The following is a 22,987-nucleotide window of genomic DNA, read 5'->3' on the forward strand; positions in this document are numbered from 1 at the left end:
ACTTCCAAACTCATTTTATGAGGCCAGCATTACCTTGATCCCAAAACCAGACAAAGACCCCATCAAAAAAGAGAATTACAGACCAATATCCTTGATGAACACAGATGTGAAAATTCTCACCAAAATAGTAGCCAATAGGCTCCAACAGTACATTAAAAGGATTATCCACCATGACCAAGTGGGATTTATTCCTGGGCTCCAAGGTTGGTTCAACATCCACAAATCAATCAATGTGATACAACACATTAATAAAAGAAAGAACAAGAACCATATGATACTCTCAATAGATGCTGAAAAAGCCTTTGACAAAGTACAGCATCCTTTCCTGATCAAAACTCTTCAAAGTGTAGGCACAGAGGGTATATACCTCAATATCATCAAAGCCATCGATGAAAAACCCACAGCAGATATCATTCTCAATGGGGAAAAAATGAGAAGTTTTTTGCTACAGTCAGGAACACGGCAAGGATGTCCACTATCACCATTGCTATTCAACATAGTACTAGAAGTCCTAGCCTCAGCAATCAGACAACAAAAAGAAATTAAATGCATCCAAATCAGCAAAGAAGTAGTCAAACTCTCACTCTTTGCAGATGATATGATACTTTATGTGGAAAACCCAAAAGATTCCACTCCAAATCCGCTAAAACTTGTACAGGAATTCAGTAAAGTGTCAGGATATAAAATCAATGCATAGAAATCAGTTCTATTTCTATACACCAATAGCAAGACAGAAGAAAGAGAAATTAAGGAGTCAATCCCATTTACAATGGCATCCAAAACCATAAGATACCTAGGAATAAACCTAACCAAAGAGGCAAAGAATCTGTACTCAGAAAATTATAAAGTACCCATGAAAGAAATTGAGGAAGACATAAAGAAATGGAAAAACATTCCATGCTCATGGATTGGAAGAAAAAATATTGTGAAAATGTCTATGCTACCTAAAGCAATCTACACGTTTAATGCAATCCCTATCAAAATACCATCAATTTTTTTAAAGAAATGGAACAAATAATCCTAAAATTTATATGGAGCCAGACAAGACTTCGAATAGCCAGAGGAATGTTGAAAAAGAAAGCTAAAGTTGGTGGCATCACAATTCCAGACTTCAGGCTCTATTCCAAAGCTGTCATCATCAAGACAGCATGGTACTGGCACAAAAACAGACACATAGATCAATGGAACAGAATAGAGAGCCCAGAAATAGACCCTCAACTCTATGGTCAACTAATCTTCGACAAAACAGGAAAGAATGTCCAATGGAAAAAAGACATCTCTTCAACAAATGGTGTTGGGGAAAGTGGACAGCCACATGCAGAAGAATGAAACTGGACCATTTCCTTACACCACACACAAAAATAGACTCAAAATAGATGAAAGACCTCAATGTGAGACAGGAATCCATCAAAATCCCTGAGGAGAACACAGGCAACAACCTCTACAACCTCAGCCGCAGCAACGTCTTCCTAGAAACATCGCCAAGGCAAGGGAAGCAAGGGCCAAAATGAACTATTGGGACTTCATCAAGATCCACTGGGAGACAGCTGCCAGGTAAGGCTGGTACAGAGGGTGCCCAGCCCACTGCTCAGAGATGACTGACCAGAGGGCTCCCTGCCAATGCCCCACAGGTGACTTCTGTTTCTAGAATTACAAATATATCTGGAAAACAAAACACCTAGCATCAGGCCTATCTTTTGCAAAATGGGGCTCAACGTTCAAGCTTCTGATATTACATCCATTTGCCATTCCACCTGTGTGTTTGCTTAAAGAGTTAGTATGTGGTACATGTTGGCATTAAAACTATACCACACTGCCATTTTTATGACCTTGTGTTGGCATAGCTGCATTTTTTTAGTTCCTTGGGGGCCTTCTAATTTGGAAATAGCCAGGTCTCTCTTAATTTCAAAGAGACTGTGTCTAATGCCCACCTGTGGTGGAGTTTATCAGCTGTATTTCTTCCCTCTCTAGAAGACACACAGAAGGGTGTCTTCTAGACACCCTAAAGCAGGGTCCCAACCCTGGCTGGGGAGCTTTAAGGACAAAGGCAGTAAGTCATGTCCATATCATGTTCCCCTGGATATGACGTAATGGGAAGGGCATGTCACCTCTGTGGTTCGTCCCCAAACCCACAACCCAGGTCTAATCACAAGAAAACATCAGACAAGCCACAATCAAGAGACATTCTATAAACTACCTGACCAGTATTCTTCCAAAGCATCGAGGCCATGATAAACAAGGAAAGTCTGAGGAACTGTCACAGAACACAGTAAGGAGACATGAGAACGGAATGCAATGTGATACCCTAGACTGGATCCAGGAGCACTGGGAGGACATTAGCAGGGAAATGGGTGAAATAGGAAGTTTAGTTAAATGTACTACTCTAATGATATTTCCTTAATATTCACCAAGGTACCATGGTTATGTAAGGTGTCAACATTAAGGAAAGCAAGCTAAAGGGTATGGGGGCACTCTCTGGGTATTATCTTTGCAACTCTACTGTAAATCTAAAGATATTTCAAAATAGGAAGTTAAAAACAACTAAAAAGTAATTTTAAAATGTCTGGTCCTCAACCAGAATCTTGGGCATTCAAAGCTCTCCTGGTTATTCCCATGTGCAGGTAACTGTAGACTGTGAGCACGGGTGTCAGAACTCCCTGCAGAGCTGATTAACACGGATTACTGGCCCCACCCCCAGAGTTTCAGCAGAGCTCAAAGAGTGGGGTCTGAGAATTTGCATTTCTAACAAGGTCCCAGGTTAGGCTGATGCTGCTGGTCCCAAACCATACCTTTGGAGCCATCTCTCTGGGTCCTTGCCACTCAAGGTGTGGACCGTGGACGAGCAGCAATAGATCCCCTGGGAGCCTGACAGAAATGCAGAGTCTCAGGCCCCACCCAAACCCACCAAATCAGAATCTTGTGTTCTAACAAGAGCCCAGGCTTTTCATTGTTATGTGAAATTTTGATTCAGCCTGTTCTAGAGGGAGAGGATGAGGATGGGGGAGCTGGAGAGGCAGAGGTCAAGGGCTTACTACGTATCCCTTTACCGGCCTTAAGAGCCTGGCCTTCCCTCTCACACATGGGAAAAAGAAAAAAAGTTAGAAATATCAGGGCAACTATGCATCTATTAAGCCAAAAGCAGAGCTGGGCAGAGTGTTTTCTGCCCCTGGTAGTGCCAGACAGGGGCACGCTGACCTGGCTGGGAGGGGAGCGGGATGATGGCAGGGGCTGAGGCAGCCTCCGGAGAAAGCAGGCCAGGAGGCACTCACCACAGGAAAATGGACAGCAGAGCTAGACAAGAGCTTAATATTTACTCCACTGAGGGCTGACCTCATCCATCCTTTAGAAAAAGAGAGAGTACCAAGCAAGTCTGGGCAGGTTCATAATAGGCTTTACTTTACAGGAAGGAAGGAGGGAGGGAAGAGAGGAGGTAACAGCAGCCTTTTTGAACAAACAGCTTTTCCCAAAATGTTTACAGATTTCAGGATTAGGAGCCTGGGCCTCCTGCAGCTTCCCACCAGCCAGTCACCTGCCAGGAGCAGCTCCACGGTGCCCTCCCTATCCATCCCAACCAACACCACCAATCCAAAAGGTCAGGCTGCAAAGAACACGCCACTCCGTGTGGCTCTGTTCATCCTGCCTGTTAACACCTTGCCCCATCCCCAGTTCCCAACTTTTAAGCCCTAGTCCAATGGTTACATCTGGAAACCATGTAAATCCCAGATGCCCCTTACAGGGCTCCAGCTAACTCTTACCACATGGAGGGTAATGCTCAACCTCCCAATGTGTCCTGCCCCGGGGATTTGCTTGGGTGTCTCTAGGAGCCACTCTGGCTTTCTGAGAGGACATTCATGGGCTGCATACATTCTTAGAGGCCTGGGGAGTGGGCTTGGAGTACTGTCAAAATTAACATGACAATCAGACACAATATTCCTAAGGGAGAAGGAGGGCCACGTGTAGTTTATTTTTCATATACAGATTTCAACAGCCCTGAAGATAAAGAATTCTGAGATTTTAGATACTGCCATGTTTATTTAGCGGATTCTCAATTTCCCATGAACTGAGCATCATACCGGAGAGGCTCTAGAACACATGGCCACAGAGTTGGCATTTCTCTCTACTCTGCCTAAAAAGAGGAAGGGGAAAAAATATCCATGCTGCCCAAATCAAAGAAGCCCACACCTAAACTGAGTAAGTATTTAAGTGTTAAAAGGGAAAACAGTCTTTAAAATAAGTTGGTGGTAACTTTGCAATGTGACATTGTCACTGCTGGGAGGAAAAAAGTCACAGGCTTTTATTGGGAAGCATCCAGTCCAAATCAATTCAAGGCAAGTTCCAGAGGCGAGAGAAGGGATCAGAGCAAGGTCCCACCCAGAAGGTCAGTCATGTTGTCGCTGACCCACAGAATAGAGAAAGAGAGACCATATCTGGGCTCCAGATATGGCCCCACCCAAGCCAACCAGAAGGCACAGGCACGCAGTCAGTCGATACAGACATACCTCAGGCCAAGGGGACAGAACTAAGACCCCCGAGTGGTTATTAAATAATAAAGAATCTGGTCTGTGTCCGCAGCTCCTGGGAGATAACTGTAACTCCTCAGAATTTCTCAACCATAGGAGTACCTTGTTTTTCCGGGTACACCCCTTGGATCACACCTGAGTTTTAACTAGAGGACCCGGGAAGGGGTCATATCAGCCCACCTTCTCCAAGGAGGGGACAGAAGGGCAGGCTGGAGACTGAGTTCAATCATGTGATCAATGATTTAGTCAATGGTGTCTATGTGAGGAAATCCCAATAAAGAGCCTTAACACTGAGGCTCAGTGAACACACCGATAGGCTGAGAGGGTGACGTGTCCTGATGCCATGGGAGAGGACGTGGAAGTTTTGCGTTCAGGATCCTCCTAGACCTTGCCTTACGTGTCTCTCCATTTGGCTGGTCCTGATCAAACTGTAATCCCAAGTACATTACTTTCCTGAGTTCTCAGTCCATTCTAGCAAATCCCTGAGTCTGGGGGTATGTGGGAATGCCCACATTTGAAGCCAGTTGGTCAGAAGTTCACATGGCCTGGCAAACCCCCCACACCTGCAGCTTGTGTCTGAAGTGAGGACCGTCTTCCAGGAACTATGCCTGAAGCCTGTGGGCTCGGCCCTGACTCCGGAAGGCCAGGGTCAGAACTGCATGCAGGCCACAGTGGGCCAGCTCCTGCCCTGGGCCGCGCGGATACACTGGACTCCCCGCTACATCCACAGAAAACCCAATTCCTCCTGAAACTGGGGTTTTTGAGACTCGATTCAGGAACATTTGACAGGCCAAAGAGCGAGTGTGATCTAGATCTACAGCACTGGGGAATAAAAACCAAAGCGTGGAGCCCTACTTAGGGGCTGTGTGACCTTAGGGAAATTACTAAGGCTCTCTGAGCCTTGATTCCCATTTCTATAGGATGAGATTCATGACCCTTCCCTCTCACAGAGCTGGTGGGACAATTCAATGATGTAACGTATTTACAAAGAGCCCAGCACGGTCTCTCCCCGAGGAAGACACTCAAAAATCATCTACTAACTTCCCTCCTACTTTCAGATTGCCCTAAACCCCAAACTCTCTCAGGTTCTCTGTCCTGGGTGGGTTCCCTGGTTGTTAACTGTCCTGGGTGCTGGGCTCACTGGTAACATGCTGGTGTTTTAGATCCCAGGGCAGCAGGAAGCCAACCATTACACTAAAAGTGAAAAGCAAGTAACCATTACCTTGAACAAAAAGGACATTTATATTTACTTCAGTGGCTATAAAAGACACCATAAAATATAATATGCAGCATGTATCCTCATGATTAATAAAAGATCTTGCAAATTATTCTCTCAGGTCTCTGGGTGCATCCAACTGGTCACCAAGAACAATTAATTCTTTTAGGAAATAAAGGCATTGCAAATCATCTCTGGTCAGTGGAAAATCTGCTTGTTGTATTGGGAATAAAGAGAAGAGGAGGCTCCAATTTAGCAGTTTCCTGTCCCTGTGAATGAGGTGAAGTAAGATCAGAGAGACTCAAATACAATGACTGTCCGTGAGCTCAGTGATAGAAGGACCTGCCGAATATGGGGTCTCTCGGGCTCCCTGGAGTGACAGCAGGAATTCGGGGAAGTCCCAGGAACAGGAGCGGATGAGTGAGTGGGGGCAGGGCAGCTCTGGCAGGTGCAAGACGTGGAGACATGGAGCCCAGACAGGCGACAGGGAGATTTCAGAGTGGAACCCTACCCACAGTGGTTGAGGCTTACACTACAGTCTCCAGGACGGTGGCATCAAATGATGAACCCAAGGCAGGAAGCGAGGAGTAGAACAAAGCCAGCTCACAGGGAATGTGGTGAGAACCCAGGGAAACCCAAGTCAGAGGTTTCAGCAGAGCCTCTGAGTTGCTGGCCCTGAACTGAGTTGGGCTTCTTAACTTCTCCAAAGTCTCAGAGTCTTAGAAGGGAAGAAACACCTACAAGGGGCAAGAAGTGGTCACACAGGGAAAGGCTGGAAGGATGACAGGGGCCAGGTGCCAAGTAGAACACAGTGGCCCACAGCATCCAGGCCCACTCTTACCTAACGGCCAATGTGGATTCACTCCCGATCTAGAATAAAAATCCCAGCAACAAAGCCCTTCCCTGTAACCCTGAAGGGATTTTTATTGAAACACAGTACATCAAACATCAGAGTAGTCACCATAATAGCAGTGAACTCATGCCTCAGATGCCAAGCCACCTTGCTCAGGTATGATACCTCTGGGAACGATAGGGCAAGGAGAGGGAATCCATTCCGAGCAAGCTCAGAAACTCTGCTCTCTTCCAACAAAATCAAACCTCCCATCAGTTAAACATAGAAATTCATGTAGGAAGTCAGTGGGATTCATGGTCCATCCTGACAGGAGGAATGGTTACCGGAAGTAAGGGGACATCCAGCCCAATGGCGCCCACCAGGAGTGGGAAACACTGTTTATGCCATCTCCCTGGATAAGGAGAGAAACTTCTTGCATAGGACAGCTTGTGTAGCCTATGAGACAAGGGCCACAGTTGAGGAGAGGGATTCTGAGGGTGGAGTATAATGGTGCCACAGACAATGACTGTGGGGCTCCAGGCTACCATGTGACAGACACAGGGCACCTGGGTGGAGACATGACAGAAGAGTGAAGAGTGAAAATTCCACTTGCCCACCACAGAGTCACCCTGGAAAGGGAAAGGGGGACAGCAGATCAGCTCAGTATGAAGTGGGCAACAGCCGGCAAAGTAGGGCCAAGACCCAGCTGGCCAACCTCAATCCCTTCACACGCAGAATGAGTTCATGAAGGTCGATCTGCCATAAGTTGAAGGCTTCTCTGAAAGAGATCTGTGTCCTTCTGAAGAGTGAGCGGCTGTTCTTCTTCTTGTGCCTGTAGGAGGGACAAGAAGGAAGGAGAGAACAAGAGATAAATGAGGAAGAAGCACTCATTACCACTTAGAACAATGGAAGATCATGGCTTAGCCTACTCACCAGACCCCCGCCCTAGTGGGTGACTCCTGGTTAAGTGATCCTAGCACTGCTCACCCAGCGACCAGAGGAACTCAACTACTCCATAGGAGCTTTCCAGATAAGTGGAATGAACAAAAGCAGCTGTTTCACAGGGTATCAAAGACCTAGAGGACCCATTGGGTAGAACATTCCAATGTTTCCCTCTTTATGTTTAGTAAATATATGCCAATCCTGAACCTCCCAAACCCAAATATGAAAGCTTTCCCAAACTTGCTGAGGCTAAAGCACCTGGAAACTAGGTCAGGTGGTCCTGAGAGGCTAAGCCCAGTAGGGAGTCAGCCCACAGCTCAATTCCTTCTGCACTAACAAAAGGACGGGATGGAAATTGGTGTTTATGATAATGACCCATTTGAGACCTCATTTCCAGAACCCTCAAAGGAAGAATAAATCATGTTCAGCCCTTTTGTGCAGTCTATTTTGCTATAATCTAACTCAATATTTGATCATGGGTGCAGGAGATATGTGGCCAATGCTCCCTTCACCAGACACTTTGCCAGAACGAAACACTCCCTGCACAGGATGGATAGCATCTGACCCCAGTCTTGGGCTCCCCTCTCAGATGAGAAAATTCAGACAGGGCATGGCCCTTCCCATGTATCTCCACACTCAGGAAAAAGGGCCTAGAACCCTCACTTCTCCAGCAATATCTCCCTGAGGAAGCACCTTCCTTCCCTCACCAACACTCTAAAGGTTCTGAGGCATCTAAAAAGGTCTGAGATCCCCCGTGAGCCTGCTGGCAACACTCCCGAGTCGCGGCCACACCTGTGAGGAAAGAACATTGGCCTTGCAGCCTAGCCAATGCTGGGGAGACAGGTCCTGGGACCAGTTAGAGATGGGATGAATATCAGGATTCCCAGTCCAGTGGACACTTGGGTGGGACCGAGACTCTCAGAAAATGTTTCAAAATTTACTGAGGATAAGAATCGCCTGGAAAGCTGAACTAGGAGGGTGATGTCCCAGAACCCACCAATCTGACAAAGTTACAGGTAGCTCTCTGGACCACTCAAACACACGGCCCGGAACCAGGAACTTTGCTGGAGTCATTTCCCGTCCTAAACTCTTCCTCCAGAGGGAGCTGGCAACTGGGGACCTCAGGCAGGGCCCTAGGGACTGGTGGGAGAAAGTGGAGGTAACCGGGACTGCCCCCCCCCCAACTAGTGGGGCAGGCAAGGAGAGCTGGGAGGGGAAGGGAGGCTGGAGCCCGCACTCACACGGCCAACGCCCTGATGCAGCAGCGTGCCATGTTGAGGAAGGAGCTGGCGCTGGCCCGGGTGCCCAGGGCGGCCTCGATGCCACGGAGCAGGTCGTTGGTCTTGAAGAGGAGCAGCATCTGGCGGGGCACGTGGTTGAGGAGCTGGCTGATCTGGGGGACGTAGTTGGCCGCGTTGTTGCGGATCTCCGCGTCCTGAAGCAGCAACAGAGAGACAGACGTGGAGAGTTGGAGTGGACAGCGGGGCCCAGGGCGGTAGGTGTCAGGGCAGCCTGGGGTGGAGAGGCCACAAGGACCCTCCAGGAGGTAGCTCCCAGCACGGCTGCCTCAGCAACGCCAGGAACCTCCCCCGGGGGGGAGCTCAGCACAAGGGGCTCTGCAGTCCAACAGACGTGGAGGAGACACCTTACCCCAGCTTCTGAGCAAGCCCTAGACACAGGACAAGAGCACGTCAGCAAGGCCCCTTGCCATTCCCAGCCCCCCGCGGTCACCAGCACCCTTGCTCCAGGCCCACAAGCCTGTACGGACTGGGGCAGGAAGTCAGCTTCCTCCCCAACCCCTTGCTGAGGCTGGACTTAGCCAGTCTCTCAGCCCAGGGCTCACCTGTGTGTTACTCTCCAAGGCCTCTTACACTTGCCACCAATTTCAGGCCAGGCTTAGAAGGAGCCCCAGGAGCTGGTATCTGCTGAATCATGTCCCCCATCCCTTCAGCCAAGCCCAGGCTGGTGCAGTTCACAGACCTGAGCTCCTGACCCCAACCCAGCTCCATACCCTGCCTGACTCTGCACCCCACCAGACCTTCCCAAAGCCCCTGCTGCCCACACAGCCACTACCCATCACTGTCTCTATGCTGGAACCCATCTCAGCCGGCCCAGGGCTGTAGGTCCCAAGACCCAAAGAGCAGGAGCCAGGGTTAGCCCTTACCCCCACCCTTGTGTCTGAGCATGAGGTCTGGCCTCCCACCCTTCCCTGTCCCTGAACTCTGCAAGACTCTGGGCAAATAATGGCCCCCAGCCAGAGCCCTGAGCACGACAGTACACCTCTGACCTCTTTTCTGTCCCCAGAGAAAATGCTTGTGGGAATTAATTCATTTGATCCTCACAACAACCCTATTAGGCAAGTGTATCACCCCCGTTTGAGAGGAGGAAACTGAGGCACTGAGAAGTTAGACAACCTACCCATGGGCCACAGCTACTAAGTGGTGAATCAGGATTTGAACTCCTGCAGTCTGGCTCCCAAGCCCATGCCCTCACCACCAGGCTCTACTGCCTCTCACCTCACAGTGCGACTGTGACCCTGGGTAAGTCCTTTCACCTCTTCTAACCCGATGTCCTCATCCAAACACTGGAAATGCTCAGACCCTCTGTGCCCACCTCCCAGCAGGACCAAGAGGATCAGCAGAGATAAGGAATGGGGAGATGCTTGGTGCTAATCAAAGTCACAAGAGGGGCCCAGCAGTGCTGCCAGAGGTTTCCCCACGTGGCCGCCTTCTGCGGCACAAGCAGGACTCTCAGCCCTTTCCAGAACATGTGTGTGCTGCTGATAACTGAGTTGCTGTGAAACTCGAAATGTCCCTCAGGCAGGAGCTATCAGACTGGAGCATCTGAACACGAAGCCAGACACTGAGGCTGCTGTCTCCCCGCCGCCTTCCACCACAGCTGTGGGTCAGCCTGCCTGAGGGTTACGGCCAGATCAAGGCTTTGCTCACCACAGGGACCCACTCCGCAAAGTTGGGACTGGCCTGGAGACAGTCCCTCTCAGCAACTCCCAGAGCAAAGGCAGGCACCTGTACCCAGCCAGACTCCCTCTAGGGGGCATCTCCTCGAGCTCGGACTACCCCGATGGTGGCTGCCTAAAGAAGACCCCATTGGGTGCCTACCCAACAGTCATTCCCCATTCTCCTCTGACAAACGAACCCCATTTTTGTTCACTTGACCCCTTGGGGCTGTGCTCTTCAGGGAGGCAGAGCCTCTCCCTAGCCCCAGGGGGGGATCTTGATTGATCTCTGAGATTGTCAGCTCGGAGCACAAGGCCTCTGCCAAGTGACTGGCTCAGGCATGGACATGAGACACAATTCTGGCCAATGAGACCAAGGGGGAGTCTGTCGGGGGACTTCTGGGAAAGGTTTTCCTGTTTTTAAGAAACAATATATGAGAAGAAATGGCCCCTAATTCCCACCCCTGGACATCAGGGAATAAAAGTATAAAGCTTGGAACTCTCCCAGCAGAACCCTAAGAGTTAGCCCAAAGCCCAGAGCTTCTGACCAGCTCAATTAACCAGGCTGGACCCACTCACCTCCAGGAGTCTTGCTGTGGACAGAACAGATGCCTAAATGTTTATGCCATTTGTAGCTGGAAAACATCTTCCCTGACACGATGCTGTGGGTTCCCACATTCTCAATGAGACTAAGACTCAGAAAAACCGAGCCCTTACATCTGTGGCCAAGTTTATTCTCTCACTGGCTTTTTGTCCAAAGTGAGCAACTAGAGTCCATATCTGCAGAACCTACTTGAACACCCCTCTGTTAGAGGTGGTCCCAGGACTGCAGGGACCTTATAGAAAGACATACAAGACAGGATTCTTGCCTCCCAAGTACTCACCAACTAGCTGGAGAAGTCATACAAGGACACAAACAGCTCCTCCTCGAGAGAGTCTCCAGTGCACGCCCATGAGTGATACAACTGTTAAGGGGCCACTTTTGGCAAAGATGAAGAGGAGAGGCTTCCTGGCTGGTGCTACGGACTGCACTGTGTCTCTCCCAGACCACGATGTTCAAGTCCTAACCCCAGTGTGACTGTGTTTGGAGACAAGGCCTTTTAAAGGGGTAATCAAAGTGAAGGGACTTCATAAAGGTGGGGTCCTAGCCCAACAGGACTGATGTCCTTAGAAAGAGAGAAAGAGACCAGGAGTGTGTCCACGAAGAAGAAAGGCCATAAGAGAACATAGCAAGAAGGCAGCCATCTGCAGGTCAGGAAGAGAGGCTGCACCAGAAATCAACCCGCCAATGACTTGGTCTTGGACTTCCAGCCTCCAGAACTGTGAGAAAATAGATTTCTGTTGTACAAACCCACCTAGCTAGCGGTGTTCTACCAGCAACCCAGGCAGACTAACATGGTAGCATTTCTGCTGGGTCTTTATAAATGAGCGAAAATGCAAAATAAGATCCTAACTTGGTTAATGAAAACACGTACCGTACACTAAATACCTACTGTGTGTCGTGCGATTGTGTCCATCCCTGAGGCTTTACATACCACGTACATGCGGAGGACTCCCAAGTTTATGTCCTTAAGCTCCAAGCTTGTCTGCCCACGATGCCCCCATGTGAATGTTCTAACTCCTGCCTCCCACCCCCCAACTATGTCATTCCCAAAGTCTTCCCTGTGCCAGGAAGTAGCTCCCCTACCCTATAACTCACCCCAAAAAGGTGTGATGCAACTCTGACCCCTCGCTCTGCCTCCTCTCTACACCCAAGTCGAAAGAAGGGCCTCTCAGTCTTGCATCCAAAGCAGTAAGGCTCATCCACTTCCCTCCACCTCCTCTGCCTTTAGCGTGGTCTGTGCCCCCATCACCTCCCAGCCTACCCACCAACTGCCCCATTGCTCATCTTGTTCCCTCCAGATACTTAAAATAACAACTCTGAGCACACTCTTCTCCTGCTTGAAACCTGTCAAAGGCTTTACTTTGTACTGAGAACTATTCCAAAGTTCTTCCCATGGCTTGGGAGGCCCCATGCGAAGCCCCCTCTGCCCAGCACCCCAAATTCTTCTCGTTCCAGCACCTACCTCTCCACACTCCAGATGGTGCCAACACTTTCTCTCCCTGTCCTGGCATATCTTGTGCCCTCTGCCTGGAATGTTTTCTCCAAGCTCTGCCTGAGGCTGCTGCCTTCCTTGTCCTCCAGAATCCTCAGAAAGTTCTCTGAGCACCCAATCTACAGCCCTCCCCCCATTACTCACCCTGCCTGTTGCCTCCAGTGTCTGCAACCTGCAATTATTCCATTTACCTGTTTCTTCACTTGTTTACTGTCTGTCTCCCTCAAGCACAGTGCACATCATGGAAGGCCTGTCTGTCTGTTCATCATTGGATCCCCAGCACCTGGTCTCGGTTCCAGCAAAAACAAATGTTTGTTCGATGAACAAATTTCAGGAACCATAGGGAGGCACTTTACATACATTATCAATAAAACAGAAATTATCATCCCTATTTAACAAAGGAGAGAGATGGTCTCTCTTCTGAGATATCAAGCTTTAAAGCTTGGGGCTGCTGGCAGTAATCACGGCCACCAAGCTTGCTGGGGAATGATGTCTGTTTGCAGGAAAGCAGAGCCAAGAGATGGTGAGAGGTGGTCTCTTTGTGACATTGTTTAAGACTCTATCCAACCATTCTGTAAGGTCCTCATCACAAAGAGGCTTACAGGGGAGGACTACAAGGCTCAGAGGTGTGATGAGAACCATCTAAGGTCATGCCAGCAGGAAAAGCAGGAGCTGGAACTAGAACCCAGGTCTTTCTGACTGCACAAGTGGGACCTGTCCCTTGCGGTGAGCCCGGGCCTGGGCCTCGGCAGAGTCTAAGCGGTCCCCACGTGGCTATGGGCAAGTCTGCACGGATCTGGCACAGGGAAGGATTGGGAAGATAAGCCAATTCCAAGACAGAATGAAGAGTCTGGAAAGGAGGTGGCTGGGAGTACAGGGAGGAGGGGCTCCTGGACCAGTCTCAGCCCAGGCTCCATGGGATTCTTGTCTAGATCCAATGGAGAATGAGCTACAGAGAGAGACTGAAAAAGCTATTTGCCACACACTTGGGGAGTACAATGGGGCAAGTGGCTCAGTGCCGTATGAGGAACTGAGGTGCCCCCCCCCAAGTAGGGAGGCATACAGGAAGTTTGCAAAGGGCACAGAGGAGCCTGACTTACTGATGAGACAGTCCCTGGGGATTCCCGAAAGTCCTAGAGGAGAACTTGGTGGAAGCCTGACATCTTGGGTTAGAGCAAAAGCCACAGCAGTGGGCGCCTGGGTGGCTCAGTGGGTTAAGCCGCTGCCTTCGGCTCAGGTCATGATCTCAGGGTCCTGGGATCGAGTCCCACATCGGGCTCTCTGCTCAGCAGGAAGCCTGCTTCCCTCTCTCTCTCTCTCTGCCTGCCTCTCCGTCTACTTGTGATCTCTCTCTGTCAAATAAATAAATAAAATCTTTAAAAAAAAAAAAAAAAAGCCACAGCAGTGTAAATTTCATGGTTACCATGAGCGGGTTGCTGAGGCCAGGGAGGACACAGTGAGACACTTCCCTCTCCCTCCTTGCATCCAAGAATGCTTCTCCTCCAGGAGATCTCCACTGTTGCCCACTGCCCCATGGCCACAGCGCACCAGCCCAGAACCCCAGACCCTGGACTGGACAGGGTCCAAAGGCCACCCCTGGCCCTACCCCTTGCATTCAAGAGAAGGCAAGGCCAGAATGGGACCGCCACCTACCTCTGTGGCAGTGACCGGGGCTTGGCCAATGCCCCTGTTGACGGAGTCCCAAGACCGGGCAGTCAGCATGCAGGCAAACAAGGGGTAGAGATCCCCGGCCCCCAGGCGCTGGCTGTACTTCTTCACCTTCTCCATGTCAGTCCAGATCAGCGACTGCCAGAGGTGGCAGTAATCCAGGCGGAACTCATCGGTGAGCACCTGAGGTGGGGAGCTGTGTGGCAGGACCTGAGCCTCCTGTCCCCACGGGAGACCTAGCCCCTAGTTGGTGTGACACTGCGAAGGGGGACTGTTGAAGACCAGAGCCCCTCTGCATGATCCGCTTCTCCCCCAAAGGTCAGCCATCCCTGAGGGTCCAAAGTGAAGGCTACTGTTTGGCCAGCCTCGGTCCTGAGTGGTGGCAGTCACTAACTGCCCACCAAAGTCATACTCCCCACCTCCCTCCTAGTTAGGTGCAGCGCTCTGCCTGACCTCCAACCAACGCAACGCGGCAGAACCCCATGTTCAGCTCCTGCAAACCTTCCCATGTGTGCTCCTCCAAGCCCTCACCGCTGCTGGAGGATGAGGAGACCACCCCCAGGGAAGCCCAGCGGCAGAGCCTCAGTCAGCCCCTGCCTGCTGACACCTCCATCTACCCGGGACAGGTCTGTGAACGAGTAATTAGACATCTGTTGTGCCTGGGCAATCACACGCGTGAGGGTTGTGTGACAGCAGCTACCCTACCTTAAACTCATGTCCCCATTCACTGAGCCTTTCAAAGTGGCCAAGATTTGGGGAGATGAGATCAGGGCTCTGAGGGGAAGAGCAGGAGACCATTGGGAAAACCTCTCCAGGACCGTCTGCTGTGGACTCAGAATAGGCCCTGGGTCCAGGCATTGGCAGTGAACTTTGCAACTTCCAGGCAGGAGCTCATGGCTCATGCGGACCAGATGAGTTCCAAGTTCCAGAGGCCAGAGGCCAAGCCCATTGAGCCCCTACCAGCTCTGGGCCCCCTTTCCCACTGCACGTTACCTCCTCCCTGGGGCTGAGTGGCCCCCTTCCCCCGAAGTCCCAGCTCATTGAAGGGCAGCTTACTTCCCAGCTGGCTGGCCGGGGCTTCCCAGGGAAGCACGGTGTTTACAGCTGACAAAGCACCCACACAGCCCCAGGCACCTCCCTGTCTACTTCCACTGCAGGTGGTAAAGGAGGTATCACCAACCTTATTGGACTGGAGACAGCTCGTGGACAGGACTTGCACAAAATGGCAGCCCTAGGGGCAGGGTAGGGTAGGGCCTCTCCATCCACCCTGGCTCTCTGCCTCCTGTGTCTGTGGCCAATCGGGGAACTGAGCAAGCTCCAATCCCAGGCAGGCCCAGAGAGCCTGGGCTGGCCAGGTGGGAATGGTGTCTCCTACCTGGTAGAGCCCATGGTCCAGCAGGACTACCTCCGCCTTCCCTGTGCCCGGGCATTTCCGCACCAGCACGTTGCCAGGGTGGGGGTCACAGTGCACGAAGCCATTGACAAAGATCATCTCACTATACATCTTGCCCAGGTAGCGTGAGATCTGAAAGAGGAGGGACATGGGTGGGAGTTAGGCCGCATTAACACCTGTCTTAGACACTTCAACTTTGGCCCCTGAATCCAGTCACTTTCAAGAGGAAGGCTGGGTGGGCCTGGGCGGTCATGGCAGGAATGATGGCTTGTGATCACACAGTTCTTGAGTTTAAGACAGAAGTTCAGTTCTAACCTCAGTTCTCAACATCAGCTGCATGTAGGGTCACCTAGAACTCAGAAGTGTTGGAGGTCAGCCCCAGACATCAGCATCCGTTGTCAAGTTCCCGAGGTGACTGTAATACACAGCAAGGTAGAACCACTGCTTCTAGCATTTCTGGAGACTGTAACTCCCACCCCAACCCCCACCCTCTACTCTTTCCAGATCCTTCTCTTTCTTATTCTCTTCCCAACCTCATCATTTTCTCCCCAAAGCTGAGGATGGGCTGGAAAGCTGGGGTGGGAGTGGGGTCATGCCAACATCCCCTTCTCCAAAGAGCAAGGCTAGGGGGGTGGGCTGTGAGTGAGGGATACAGGCCCCCGGCACTCCCTAGGGTTGTCCCACCAGCTCCAAGGCAGGCCCAGGAGGAACCAGGTCACAAGCCCTGCTCCCCTCTCCCTCAGGCCCCTTTCCCTTCGTACCTCCCTGTCAGAGCCCAATGCTAATCTGATTTATGAGGTCTGCACAGAAGAAATGACACTGAGAGGCCATTTAAATCATCCTGTCACTGCTGCCCTCCCTGCCGAGGCGGTCTTCTTATCTCTACTCTCTTTTTATTAAAGCTAAAAGCCTCTTCCCAGCTAGGGAACAGCTGCTGAATAGCGCCAGACCTGGGCCCACAGATGGTCTGCCAATGGGTTTCCAGAGGACAAAGAGAAGCTCAACTCACAAAGCTGACACCCCAGGACACATTCTGCCCTTGACACTGCTCTCAGTCCCTGCCGGAACCCATGGTCCCTACTGAACATATCCCAGCCAGAGAAGAGGAGCCGGGGTCCCTGGGTGGTGCAGGAACTGTGGAGTAGGGTCTTAAAATGAAGGTTCAGTTCCTTTGCTTGGCCTATAAAGCCCTGCACAATGAGGCCCAGCTTCCCTCCCTGGTCTCATCTCGTATCACCATGACGCTATGGCCACCTCTGCTCTTTTTCTCTTCTCCCATGGCCCTGTGCTTTCCTACCTCAGGGCCTTTGCACATGATCATCCCTCTGCCAAAAGCCTTTCTCCCATCTCCCCTTCACTTAGTTCACTCCTCTCTTCCTTCCCATCCTAGCTCAGCATCACCTCTCTGGAGAAGCCTTTCTTGACCTCCCAGCCTAGATGAGGTTCTCTTGCCACAAACTCTCATAGAATTCCATACTTTTCTTTCATGAGGCGAGCACATTATTTGAGTCATTATTTGATTAATGACCACATAGCCCACTATTATAAACTCCCAAGATGGCAGAGACTGGCTCTATTTTGTTAAACAGCTTTATTGGGATATAATATACGTACTGTCAACCAGCTCTACGATGCATCCACTTAACCTATAACAGGCCAAACATGTGAATATAGGACTCCACCTTCAATATGAATGAGATCCTTGTCTGTGTTTTTTGAGATGCTATGGTTCCTATCTTGATGCTTATCCTGACCCCATGAATCTCCTCTGACCCGCAAAATAAATCTTTAAGAATAACCCCACTATAGCAATAGTTGACATCCTTGCATCGGTTTGAAAAGCAGGTACAATTATGATGCCCATTTTGCAGATAAGGAGCTGTGATTCCTCAAGGTTCAACTTACACAGGGCCACTGGGCTACACACAGAGCCAGGATTCGAGCCAGGTGTGACCCCACCGCCTCCCAGCAACCACACTACTACCTACAGGCTCATGCCAACCTCTGCACTTCTCAAGTGAACCTTGTGACCTTAACAAGTTGCTTCTCTCAGCTTCAGTAAAGAGGTTGTCTGAATCCTGATTAAATGAATGCCCCATACTCTCCAGGCCCTTGGAGAACTTTGCCCCAGGTCAAGTTCTCAACCTCGGGCTAAGATGTCATCTCCCCCAAGGCCACCATTTTCTGTTTCCTCAGAGAGTTGGTCCTGGCTGAGCCAGCAAGGCCCCTTTTGAGAAGCCCTTTTGTTAGGCCCTTTGGAGTTCCATGGAGCCATGCTCTGAAAGGCTGCATTTGCCAAACCAATTGCATTTATTAAGTAATAATTCATTTTTATTTGTCAAGGACGCATATAAGGTCCAAGCAGGGCTCCTGATCAGCTCAAGATAAGCAGTACAGCCAGACTGAGCCGACAGAATGCCAGCCAACAGCAGAGAAATGACATTTCATTTAGTCTGGGCAGACCTGTCATGGAGAGATGTATGATCTCCCCTGAGCTTTCTGAAATATTGCTAATCGCTCTGGGCCCCCTATTACCACACTGAAAGATAGCCCCTAGGGGTCTGGGGACTCAGGATGGGGGAGCCCTTGCCCACAAGGAGTGAGCTGCTGCCAGAGGAGGGAGAGGTGCTGCTAACTGTAGCTCCTACATACACAAGGAAAGCCGTCAAATGGCCTCCCCATTTCAACACCCCATCCAGCTGCTCCTACTTGGGTGTCTTGCCATTTGGGAGATGTTCCTGATGTTCACTTTAATCAGATTTCACCAACATAGATAGAGACAGCAGGCACAGACAAGAGGGAAAACCAGCTGAGACCGCTAGCGTCACTCTGGCGCCATCTTGGTCCTGCCACCTAGGGCATGCCTGACCTGGGGTCAAGTCACCTTCCTTCTCGGTCTGGGTCTACATTCCCTTGCTGTTAAGGCGGACTAATTCCATCTGCTCCACTTCCTCACAAAGTAACCTCGACATTCAAGGTCAAAACATGATCACATCTGGGAAAGCACTTTATATACTATATACCATATAGATAGATAGATATAGATATATGTGTATACACACACACACTATAAAGTATTATATTACTACGTAAGACACACAAATGTGTTTATTGTAATGCGGTGGCTTATTACTTAAAACTTGGGGGAGTGGGAAATGTACCCAATATCACCTTCATCAAAGTGTAATTTTCAAAAAGTTAAAAATTTAACTCCTAAAAATATAGAATGAACACATGTCAAAGATTGTTTAATTCACCAATAAAGGAGCAAATAAGAAGGTAGAGCTGGTTCCGAGAATTTTGAAGGACTGCATATTTATGGGAATTTAAACAGGAATAAGAGACTAAGATTCCTGGATTAGATATAAAACTGGTTATTGTCTTCACAGAGCAATAAGGAAATCGTAACCTCTGAGGTTATCTTTTCTACTGAGCAGGAACTATTTGCATCTCTACCAGATAAGATCTACAGGTTGACGTATGACTTCAGTCTGAGCCCTTAATTAATTGTCAATAGCAGAGTCAAACAAAAGTACATTCCCCCAGATATTAAAAAGCCCTCGGTGGGCTGCCTGAACAATGCCCAAGAATGACTTTAAAAGGATACACTGCACACTCTTGGCCTTAATTTCTAAATTTTGGGTAATTTTTCTTCACATCTGTCAGAGTCACAGTAAATAGCTTCTTGGAACCAATTTGCCCAGAGGAGGCAGCCAGCACCCTCCTACTCAGAGAGACACAGAGGATCCCAGAAGAAACCCAAGGCGATCACTGGGTGCACAACCCTCTCCCTCACCCCTGTTCCATTATAGTTTAGCTTTGTCTCATGATTAAGAGCAAACATCTGTAAATTCTGCAATGAACATGGGGATGCAGATATGTCTTCCAGATACCGATTTCATTTCCTTCAGATATATACCCAGCAGGAACTGCAGAATCATATGGTACTACCGTTTGTTATTTTTGGAGGAATCTCCACACTGTTTTCCACAGCGGCTGACCCAGTTTGCCTTCCCACTAGGAAGGCACCAGCATTCTTCCTTCTCCACTTCCTCGCCAACACCTTTCTCTCTTAGCTTCTTGAGGACCATTCTAACAGGTGTGAGCTGATGTCTCCTTGGGGTTTTGATTTGCATCTCCCTGACGATGAGTGAGGCTGAGCACCTCTTCAGGTACCTGCTGGCTCCTTGTACATCTTCTTTGGGAAAATATCTGTTCTGTTTCTCTAAAGCTGCCCATTGCCCTGTGACAGTAGCATCTGCATAAAGACAGGGGAATGCCAACGTCTTAGAATGGTATTAGCCAGTACTGGGGGCCAGGCACCATTCTGGGCACTTTCCATGAACTCATAGCCATCTTCTGTAGTAGACAGCTGAAGGAAGAATTAGAAAAAGGGAAAGCAGCTTGGTCACCCAGCCAGCAGTGAGTGAAACTGGGCTCCAAACCCAGGTGGCCCAGGTCCAGTGAACAGGCTGTCCACCACCCACTCTCTCCTGCCTCTCCACATGCACAGAAGCTCCTGCCAGGAGGCAGCGGCTGAAGCAAAACACTCTGAAGGTCCACAGGGCATCCAAGAAGGCATTCCATAGGGTCTCAGAGGGAAGGGTCTCAGAGGGAAATCCAGGACTGCTCCTCTAACCAAAAAACTCACTGTTAACTAAAGCTATACTATAGCTCTTTATAGAAAAAAATTCCCGTGACAAGTCTTCATTGTTCTGTGTAAAAACAATGTGCCATTCATGCAAGTGACTTCAGTAATTACACAATGCCTTCATTCCCTGACAGTGGGGAGGTTAAAAAAAAAAAAGAGAGAGAGAGCAAAACCTATTAAAAAGGTTGAGTAAAGAATTAATTTAGTAAATAATATTTAAATCAAGGAATTATTTTTGGATTTTTCTCAAAACTTGAATTGGCTGGAAGTGCTTTAATTATTCTATAATTGCATGGATTAATTTATTCCCACCCCCAAGGGAAAGTCTATTTATGTTCTTGGGGGTGTCGTGCACGCAAGGCCAAGATCTCTCAAAGAAATAGGAGGTTGGTTGCAGGATATTAATAATCACATAAGTATCCTGATGTTAAGTATAAAGAGGTTCATAATTCAAATTCTCCTCATTCTTCCGTCAGTTTACAGCCAGACTTCTTGAAGCACCGGAGCCTGAAACGCTGGGATTTTACTCTCGGCCCTCACCCCACCCCCGGGAACTTCCCTGGGGATACATATACCTCAGATTACTTGCTGCTGCCCAGCGAGGCCAAATCCATTCGTGGAGAGGGTCAATCTTGGACTCGCCAACACGGAGATGAAATTCCCGAATGTGAAGGCGGGAACCTCTTCAACCACACACAGTGCTACAAGTGAATTCTAGGAAGCTGGGGAGTTACTCTAATTGTGGAGCCCGCTGAAAGCTTCTCTGGGTTAGGCTTACAGTGGGACATCACTTGAGAGCCAGGACACAAGGCCAATAAGGGCTCCTCAGGCTTCCTGGCCAGACAGACTCAAAGCGTCACAGTGACCAGAGGCATGGGGTCCTAGGAGCCATGACTATGGAAGACAGTGAAGGAGGAGCTGTTGACACCTGACATCCCCTGCCTCGGGTAACAAGGCACTCCGGAGAAATACTTCTACCTGACCCGGGTCAGTATAAGAAATGGGGAAAGGGGGGCACCTGGGTGGCTCAATGGCTTAAAGCCTCTGCTTTCAGCTCGGGTCATGATCTCAGGGTCCTGAGATCGAGCCCTGCATTGGGCTCTCTGCTCAGCAGGGAGCCTGCTTCCCCCTCTCTATATGCCTGTCTCTGCCTACTTGTGATCTCTGCCTGTCAAAATAAACAAACAAAATATTAAAAAAAAAAAAAAGAAATGGGGAAAGGGTTTCTTCCCTACACGTTTCCTCTTTCTGGCAAGCGGGGCTGAGGGCTGGAAGTCCAACGTAATAACAACTTGTGTTGAGCACGTACTGGGCCCACTGCACCAAACACTTCATGTTGCAGTCATCAAACACTCCCATGGGTGTTTCTCCTGCCCCCCACTTTACAACAGACAGCTGGGGCTTCCAAAGAGCGAATGGCTTCACCAAGACGGTATGGTTCGTAAGCAGCAGAGCCAGTACCAGAGACCAAGAAGGCTGACTCCACTCCCAACACCCCTATTGCTAGGGAAAGAAATCTCCAGGAGCCCATCTCGGGCACCAAGTTTTCTCAAACATCCCAGTGCTTCTCAAGATTTGGTCTGACATGTTAATGGAGTTCTACATGAGGACGGTGGAAGATATGTTTTGTTTCTAGAGATTTCGGTAAACAAGATCCTTCATTCCTCTTCAGCTTTGCTCCCCTGGCCCTCTGGGCACCTTCTACCACGAAGCCAGAGGCCCATGAAGTGGGAGATGACACTGAGGAAAAGTAAGTGTGGTATTCAACACAGGGAGACCAGTGCCTGACTGCAGCATGGCCTTTACAGACCAAGGCCAGGGGTCACTATTCACTCAATCGAGGACCGCTGCTCATTTTCCACATCTACTTACCCAGGACAACAAAGGTAGGTGCAAAGGAGGGGGGCAAAGACGAGTCCCAGGAAGACATGCCTCTGCGAATAACAACATCATGAATTATAAATGAGCTCGCTCGGGTTCTCCTGAGTGGCTCAGTCGGTTAAGCATCTGCCTTCCGCTCAGGTCATGATCCCAGGGTCCTGGGATCGAGTCCTGCATCAGGCTCCCTGCTCAGCAGGGAGCCTGCTTCTCCCTCTCCCTCTGCTTCTCCCCCTGCTCGGGCGCTCTCTCTCTCTCTCTCTCTCTCTTCCTCTCTCTCAAATAAATAACCTAAGAAATATAATTAATCAATTAATTAAATGATCTTATACAACTTCACAGCCTAAAGTCTACATAACGACCCTGTGAAGTAAGTATTGTTCAGACTCCAACTGCACAGCTGTGGACAATCACTCAGAGTTTAAGTGACTCATTCAGGGGTCCCTGGCCAGCAAATGGCAGAGCCAGGCATAACCTTCTGCCCCTCCTGCCCTGGCACCCAGCCTCCCCTTCTGCCAGGTTCACTCAGTGCACGCCTGTGAACAGCACTCACACAGAATGTGCACACACAGTAGATGCATGAGGAACAACGGCTGAAAGATACATCTGAGACCCTTCCGCGGCTCCCAGAATGACCCGGAATTGATTTTAAAACTTCTGGAAGGAGAGGTGCCTGGGTGGCTCAGCTGGTTAAGCAACTGCCTTTGGCTAAGGTCATCATCCTGAAGTCCCGGGATCGAGTCCCACAACGGGCTCCCTGCTCAGCAGGGAGTCTGCTTCTCCCACTGACCTCTCTCCTCTCATGCTCTTTCTCTCATTCTCTCTCTCTCCCAAA

General features: G+C 49.7%; 1 protein-coding gene across 6 annotated transcripts in view; it reads right to left on the bottom strand.

The window, feature by feature from the left end:
• Nucleotides 1–3,785: 3,785 nt before the first annotated feature.
• ADCK1 (aarF domain containing kinase 1) overlaps nucleotides 3,786–22,987 on the bottom strand; it is a 121,450-nt gene continuing 102,248 nt past the window's right edge. For 3 of the 6 annotated variants that reach the window (XM_047738237.1, XM_047738235.1, XM_047738238.1), the window contains exons 8-11: nucleotides 15,606–15,755; nucleotides 14,216–14,413; nucleotides 8,752–8,945; nucleotides 3,789–7,400 (exon numbers count right to left, since the gene is read on the bottom strand). In XM_047738237.1, coding sequence (XP_047594193.1) covers nucleotides 7,229–7,400; nucleotides 8,752–8,945; nucleotides 14,216–14,413; nucleotides 15,606–15,755 — 714 coding nt within the window. In that variant the 3' untranslated portion in view covers nucleotides 3,789–7,228. Of the gene's footprint in view, nucleotides 7,401–8,751; nucleotides 8,946–14,215; nucleotides 14,414–15,605; nucleotides 15,756–22,987 lie in introns of all 6 variants that reach the window. The other 3 variants (XM_047738241.1, XM_047738236.1, XM_047738240.1) reach the window with 3 other exon arrangements.

The sequence above is a fragment of the Lutra lutra genome, chromosome 7 (assembly GCF_902655055.1).
Source record: "Lutra lutra chromosome 7, mLutLut1.2, whole genome shotgun sequence".
In the NCBI taxonomy this organism is placed as follows: domain Eukaryota; kingdom Metazoa; phylum Chordata; class Mammalia; order Carnivora; family Mustelidae; genus Lutra; species Lutra lutra.